The sequence below is a fragment of the Pecten maximus genome, chromosome 3, assembly GCF_902652985.1.
Source record: "Pecten maximus chromosome 3, xPecMax1.1, whole genome shotgun sequence".
Taxonomy (NCBI): domain Eukaryota; kingdom Metazoa; phylum Mollusca; class Bivalvia; order Pectinida; family Pectinidae; genus Pecten; species Pecten maximus.
The window spans coordinates 5,400,183-5,408,681 of record NC_047017.1 but is presented as its reverse complement, the minus strand read 5'-3'; the positions used below and the strand labels follow the sequence as shown (position 1 = coordinate 5,408,681).

Below are 8,499 nucleotides of genomic sequence, written 5' to 3'. Positions count from 1 at the left end.
AATACATTGGTTATAGAAAGCTACTTAAAGTGCATTTTTATCGTGGACCGTCGGTTGCCATTCGCAAGAGAATATGATTCACGTGAAAAGTAACATTTGTAATATTTCCGCTTCCGAAATCTCAACAAGCGGCTTTTCCATTCATGAAGTGCAAACTATAAAAAAACTAGATTTTAAGGATTATATATATTCAGATTTCATCATGCCAAGTAAGAAGAAGAAGTACAATGCAAGATTTCCACCTGTAAGGCTGTTTATCATTTTGATATAACAAACAGCGCCTCTTGAATATTTTGATTTCGATAGCTTGCAGTTTGTCTGACAAGCTTCGTCAGTTTGTGTCCTTGATTTTCCTTCATTGTTTTACAAAATTTGAAAGTCTCTGACCCAATAGAATCTAGCACGTGTATTTGTTTTATTACAGAAGTAAATGGTTATTAAGAAAATGAAATGGTTCCTTAGTCGTTTGGTTTATTTTCTTAAGAATTTTAACACGAAATATTGTAGGTATATTATACATGTCACTGCTGTCAGTTGCCGTATGTTTATGGCGTATTTTGGGTCCACATTTCTGTAATTTTATGTTTCATTGTGATGATATATGTTAATTCAAACTTAAATGTAAAAGATGAAAAAGTACCTTAAAGATCTATGTAGTGTGTAATTTCATTTTTCAAACAGCTAGCCATGTTGCCAAATATACAACAAAAAGAATGGTCAACCTCAGAATGTGTAAGTTAACTTTAATTTTACCACCTTGTTTTGTCCATGTTTTCAGGCAAGGGTGAAGAAGATCATGCAGACAGATGAAGATGTTGGGAAAGTTGCAGCTGCTGTCCCTGTCATCATTTGTATCCTTTTAACCTGATAAATATTAATGACCTCAAGAATCAACATTTTGACAAATAGAAGGTGTCTGGTGCAGAACCAGAGTGTGCTTATTATCAAAGCATGGAATTCTCTCATACATAACTTAGTGCCATTGCAAGGTACTTAAAAAAATGCTACAACACTTAAATTTAAAACGTGGATAATTTACCTTTAGTCAGGTGGTGGTATCACATGTATAATATATGGCATTGTTTGCTGGGACATGAAGAGTCAGATAGGGTGAATACATCTCAGACAGGGTATTTTAATTACTCCTATCTAATACAAATTTTGTTTAGTTGATCATGACCACTCCAGGTGAAAGCTATAGGAGATTGAGAGGCTTCCTTGAGGCCAAAGTACCTAGGTTGTGGTTGTCTAAATTGGGGCCCCTTCCTTTATTACAACACAATACTTAGTTAATTAGCCTACCTAACCGAAATTGATGATGAATGAGTTATTTATATATATAATGTTCCAGATTACTGTTTCATTCTGTATATTATGTCTTTATGTACATGTATATCATTATAATAATGCTGTAGTCCTCTGTACATAAATTAAAGTCCAAAAAAAGAAATCATGAAAATAAGTCACATTATGAATAATATGCTTGAGTTGCAGCAAACCAGATCAATGGACCAAAATTTTGACTGAACATGAATTTACTTTTTTGTTTTCGTATTTTAATCTTTTATGTTCAATTTTAAAGTATATCCACAAAATTTAAGCCCATCATATATATATTAAATGTTCTGATCCGAGTAATGACAGGGTAATGTGATATATACATGATGTGTATAATGTTTTCCTTAGCAATTCTTCAGCAAGGGCTTTGGAGCTTTTTATTGAATCATTGATTAGAAAAACTAGTGAGACCACTCAGTCAAGGAATGCCAAGACACTAACGGCGACACATATGTAAGTTTAAGTCTAATAATTGAGTACTTGTGACTTTCAAACGTCTTATTTTATTACTTACTAGTAGATTCAAAGTCTCAGGGAATTAATAACTTTTAATTTGAAACTGTAATTAGAGATTATTTAACTCCAGTTCATCAAGATAACCATGACCATTGATTTTTAGCAATTTCAGAAGTCAAATTACTATTTCTTATTTCTCAGACATTTGAAGAAAAAAAAAAGTCACTTATTTTGGGAAGTCAAAAACATACTCATAAAGGTTAACTGGAAGCAGTGTTTATTTTATTGCATAATAAATATTATATTTTTTTTCCATTTGCAAAAATATTTATATGTATGTAAAATGAAAGCACTCTCAGATTCAAAGTTTCAAGGAGTTTTTGTAATATTTTGTCAGACCAGTAGTTTACAGAGCTCTTTCTTTAAAAGAAAACTCCTATTACAAAGAGCTTGAGTGTGTTCTTTAATGCAATACAAATGTAATACATGGTTCTTCTCTTTTTTTCTTTGGTCTAGAAAACAAACAATTCATTCAGAAAGAAAATTTGACTTTTTACGAGACCTTGTTGCTGCTGTTCCCGACCATCAAGTTGAAGAGGAAACAGATTCTTCTACCAACCATAAAAGAACTTACGCTCCGAGGTATTCACTCCTTAAATTCAAATTTGGTCAATTATCCTTTTAAAAACATTTAAACGGTGGATATATCATTAACCAATGGATATATCATTAATCAATGAATATATCTTTATCAAAAAGGAGATATTTTCCTCAGAAATTTATGATTGATGTACTTATTGTCCAGGAACTAGGTATATATACAAGTAGTTGTAATACAAAATGTCTGACACTATTTATTGTAGACAAAGAAAAGAAAAAGATAAAAATGTGAAAAGGAGAAAAAAGAAGACTTCATCAGAAAGTTCTGAAGCTGTAAGTATCCCAAAATATATGCATATTGTGTACTCTGGTGTATAACACACAGGTACATTTGTTAATTTCATTTACAGAAAAGGGATATTTCAAGTCTGACTCTGATTATTAGGTTGTAATAGTTGATTTTAGATAATTAGCGGAGACCAAGATCATAATTGATCATCATATATGTATATTGTATAAACTACATTTCAGTTTTTGCTTCACCTCGCTAAACTATCAAAAGACACAGAATAGAGGTATTCAAATACAAGGGGAGATAAACACAAAGTCAATTTCATTAACAAAACTGAACACCTGGGCCATTTTTGTTTTAAAATTGGCTGGAGGAGTTTGACAAGATTTGTTCATTTATGAAATAAGGACAGACCTTTAGTGATTTTATGCTGCTTTCGGATGAGGCTTGACAAAGACTTTCAAAGCTGTTTTCAACATCTGCACGTCATAAAGATTTTGTCTTAAACGTTACTTTAGAAAAAATGAGCAGACCCCAGGTTTAGATGCAATTTTGTTTTAATAACATAGAAATAATAGGAAGGCAATCCAACCATAGATAGAAGTGATTTATTGTGGAGTCCTGGGGTCAGGTAGATACTTTAATGGAATATTCCCAAGATACAGTGATTTTTAGTTATTTTGAATTAGTTATGCATATTTCTGGTATACCCTAGTAAAACATTTGTGATGGGTTTTCTGTAGTTACTGATACACCTGTTTATGGAGCTACATGTATCTTTTGTCTGCAGGAGGAGGAAGAAGATGATGAAAGTACGGAGACGGATGAGGAGTGTAACAATGATCCTACCCATCTATACGAGGCATCTACATCTCAAGTGACTCCCCACCCCGCCGCTTTGATGACTTCTTCTTCCCAACCAATGGCACTACCACAACCATTGGCTTCTCCCTACCCCCAAATACCTGGCTATAACCCCCAAAATATTGACTCAAACATGTAAGTAAATTAGATAGACTGTACGTTATATACATGTAGATATCTAATATGCAACAATATATAAAACTTAACAGTTCCTAACTCCATCTGATTTCTGTTCCTGTTGGTTCCATTTTCACCATCTTAGTTCTCATTTTAAGAATGATAGAGCGAGAGGAATCTGTTTCACTTTCAGAATCAATTATCGGAAACTCAAAATCGACAAATTGTCATTTATAATCAGTTTCCTAAATCAAGCACAGAATTGCACTTTTGTAGAAAATTTATATGCCTCTCAAGTACATTTACTACACATCTTAGCCTTTTTTATCGATATTTTCATTACTGAACACAAACAAGCATTCAACGGTTGTAAATTTATTTAAATCTCTTTAATCGCTTGTAAGCGACCAATCAATACATTGATAAAATATCAGATCAACTATATCTTGTTTCGGCAACATTACAATATTTGCGCAACTTAAGATTTACAAACACTTTCAGAAATTTCTGGTTAATTGTCTTATCAAAATTGTGGGCGCTTTTATTTTATTTATTTATTTGACTAATTTTTCAAAATTGTTTTCAATCATTGGCACACTACTAGTAAAACGGTTGGATGAGAGTTGGTTGTTTATGAAATAATGACGAGACATAGTGATTTTATGTTGCTTTTAGATGATCCTTGATGAAGACTTTCAAGGTCTTTTTTTTCAATATTTGCATGTCTGTCAAGATTTATCCTGAAATATTACAATTAAAACTGACAAACCGTTTTGTCCACATAAATGAATAGGCCCCAGGGTGTCTGGATTTGACTAAGATTTCACGGCACGAGTTTCAAATAAATCAAAAGATTTACACCTCACTAACACCTGTTCTTATTCTCATATTTCTTTACCTAGGTTTAAAAAGTGAGTTTTTCTTTTTTAAGGTTTAAATAGTTTGTCTGGGTTTCTTTCTTCAATAACAAAATATTGCCATGTTATAAATCATAATGACTGGTAAACACCAAAGATATATACACATATGTACTTCCAAAAATCACTTCCAAAAATTACTTCAGATCATAACTAATTAAGTAAAATTAATTGATAATTGAATTAATATTAATTTATATTCCAGAGCACAGCCTATTAATCTATGCATGAAGGAAGAGCCAAACAATTCGAGTTCCACCTGTGATCAAGGTCAAAGTTCAAGTCAAGAACCAGGACAGAGTGCCCCTCATTTGCCCAATAGTCTGTCCTCTGTGAGGATGCCTGTTAGGGGAATCCCCTCTCTACACCCCTCAGGACTTCCCCCTTTTAAAGCTGTGCCCGGCACATCCGCCATGTTGGGTGCGACAGGGAGTCTTGCTTCCTTTATGTCCTCGGTTACTAACACACAAGAAGATGATGATTACGATACATGATGGAAAATTATTGTGAAAGTTTGTGGAAACTGTTCCATGAAAACATTCTTTTGACTCGAGGGAAAAGATTTTAATTCGTCGTTAGTGATGTCTTTTCCGAAAAAAACATGTTCCTATAACTCGAGGAAACTTTTGTTTAACGTTTAATAAAAAAAGAATTTGTGTTCTAAAAACTCAAGTAAGACCAATGATAAGGTCTTGGAATGAAAGATGTTTTTTCAATATGATAACTTGAAAAAACTGATCGTACAGGTTTTGTGAAAAAGAAGATTTTGTTTTCTAAAAACTCAAGAAAAGATGTGGATAAGGTTTTGTATGAAAGAAGTTTTTTTCATTCTGATTCAAGAAATGGAATACAGATTTTTGAGAAAAACTTTTTTTGTTCTGATAACTCGAGAAACTGATATTAAAAGTTTTAGAAGAAAAGCTCATTATTATATTTTTACCCGATCTGAATTTAAGTGATAAGTGATGTCTGATTTGTGAACAGAAAGTATTTTTATTTTGATGACTGAGGCGTGTTGTGTGGGAACTAAACTTTGCTGTCGGAATATCCAATTCCATCTCACAAGCTTTAATTTAACTTTGAATTTTACATCTTTATTTGTTAAATAATGCACTGGTGTGAGTTTAGACTGAATTGTGCTTGGGACATCTTCATTATTTACACTGTACTGTACACATATACAATATAACCTAATTCCAAGAACTCTACTTGAACCAGATCTTTCCCACCCCCACACAGAGACACTGGTTGGTCTAGCTGTATCAACAGAAAAAACTTCTACATTAGTGAAGTAATAAATCCACCTAGTGCCAGTTCACTTCTAAATACCACAACCGAGGGGAAATAGGAAGTGATCAAACTATATGAAATATGATGGAGCACATGGCTGCCGTTTTCTTTGTGTATGGTGTATAGTAATTGTGGAACCAGAAAACGGTAGATCTGGATTTTTGCATTATTTTTTTTCTCTAATGAAACAAAAATGAAAAATTTTAACATGGGTTTCAGAAAATATTTCTTGAAATTTCAAAGACTTCGAAGTTATAATCATCATATGATTACAATTTTTTTTGCGAGATTTTTTTCTCGGTTTACAATGTATTTAAATTGTTACGAGGAGGATTTTGAGGATTCATTTTGAAATTTCTCCTCAACTAATGCTATCTTTTGAACAGTGCATGTTAGATTGATTATATAAAGACCATCTGAAGAAGATGTTCAGTTTTTGGAAACTTGTAGAATATCAGTACCAGACAATAGTGTTGTATACGTAGGTCATATAAGTATCTGATAAATGTACCATACCCAATATTCTGATGTACGAGACACAACCAATGAGGAGTATCTAAATGTGTATGTTGTAAATGTTTTTGTTGTTAAGTTTGAATGAACACAAACAAGTGAATGTGTTACATGTGTTATATAAATATTGTGTAGATTCTTCAGCAGATATTGTTGTTAACAATATTACATGCAATGTTATGCATTTACTTAAGGAGGTATGTACCCCTACTAAAAATCTTGTAATTCTTATGAGAGTGACTTCCCTTTAATGAATAAAACTTAGTATTTCCTGATCCAAATAATAAGGATAATAATAATTTTAGATTCTTAATTACCACTCTCACCTGAAAACAGTTTACAAATGATTATTACAACTGTTATTGGGCTGTTTGCAAATGGTCAGCAACTTTAATTTTATCTACAAAGGTGTTGTACGTATACATTTAATATTGATAACACTCATGCATTTATTTCATCAAAATTAATGCCAGCAAAGCTTGAGAGCACATTTACTTATACAAATTCTCAATGCATATAGCTCACTGTGTCACCAAACTCCTTGTAACACTAAAATCTCGCTGGACAAATTAATGATGGCAGTACAACTTAACTGTACTAGGGGTTTATAAATCAACCAAGATCTGGGGATAGTTCCTCAATGTCTTCTTATCAGGAAAATACAAGGATAAGACCAGTTATATCTCGGTGCATGTGATCATATGAGGGCAGTTACAGTGCCTGCTCCAGCAGAGTCGAAACTTTCATGTTGGTATACCAACTATATGGCCTTGAATATTGCAAGAAGGTTGGTAATGATAATTAAAACCCCATTACTTTCATTTGTCCAGAGAAATTTTTTAATTATGAATGGTTTCAGAATATATTGGACTGCTATATGTGAAATATTTGAAAAAATGTTATGAAGAAAAGAGAATGGAAGTTTGGGGAAAATTATCAATACGCAAAGTTCATTTAAATGAGTGGCATTATATATATTATCAAAATGAATTGAAGTTTGGGAAGAATTATCAATATGCTAATGAGTGGCATTTATAATATCAAAGCATTAACATCGTGATATTGATATATTCTGTGTTTTTTTTTAACCCTCCTCAATATAAGTACATGTTATATGGTAGCATGAATGCTTGAATATATCCACAGCGCTATGATAAGAATTGAAATGCTTCTGCACATTGCTGTCATGAATATTTGATAAACTGCCACATACAATCATTCTAAACCACTATATAGATGTTGACCAGAATAAATAAGGTGAAGAAAATCCTGAAGATGATGTATTATTGGTATAGTAGTGACTTTACCATAACATATATTTCTACCACAATACGCTGTGTTTATTCAACTCTCAAGCTATTGTATGAATGTGCCGACTGTTGGATATATATGTTATATTCCACTTGTGGAATATGACCTCCTGGTCTTTTGATTGGTTAAAATTTCGAACTTTGAGCCGAGCTGCAATTGTTATTGACGTCATCAATAATCGAATGACGTCACATCACCGGGTCCCGGCTGTCACCTGTACACATTATTTGCATGCGCGAAATAATACTTGGCCACGTTTCCCTTTGATTCAAGCCGATATTATTGTAGTAGAAACAGGTCACACGACTCGTGATTTTTGGATATTGAATTTATTTCACACTCGTAAGTTATTTTTTAAAGTTATAAAAGACACTCGCTAAAGCTTGTGACTTTTGAAAAATACTTTACTCGTGTGAAATGAATTCCATATCCAACAAGCACCCGTTGTGTAACCTCCATTTACACTATATTGATACTAAACTTAATCTGAGGTCTGTTGTTGTTAGTAGATTGTTACTACTGTGTATTATCTTTGATCTCGATTTCAATAAAACACTGTATATTTTTGGAGACAATTTTGTTTGTTGTCTGTGTCTTGAGCATGAAATAATGGAGCATAAAATGTTTCTATCTTTTGGGAAAAAAACATTTCCCCGATCTGTATGGCTATTCAAACAAACAAGAGGCCCAGAGGGTCTGAATCACACACCTGGATATAAATAGTTCAAACAAAATGTGGAGGTAAATCCTGTCATCCTCAAAGAGGATTTTTTTTGGTCATAATTTTTCAATGTGCCTTCC

The 8,499-nt window shown here is 32.7% G+C and overlaps 1 protein-coding gene across 1 annotated transcript; it reads left to right on the top strand.

The window, feature by feature from the left end:
- Positions 1 to 118: 118 nt before the first annotated feature.
- LOC117323010 (dr1-associated corepressor-like) lies at positions 119 to 8,268 on the top strand. Its single transcript, XM_033877995.1, has 7 exons — positions 119 to 244; positions 779 to 851; positions 1,698 to 1,791; positions 2,311 to 2,436; positions 2,658 to 2,727; positions 3,477 to 3,685; positions 4,790 to 8,268. The coding sequence occupies exons 1-7, from the start codon at positions 203 to 205 to the stop codon at positions 5,076 to 5,078; spliced, it is 903 nt and encodes a 300-aa protein (XP_033733886.1). The 5' UTR covers positions 119 to 202; the 3' UTR covers positions 5,079 to 8,268.
- Positions 8,269 to 8,499: the final 231 nt, after the last annotated feature.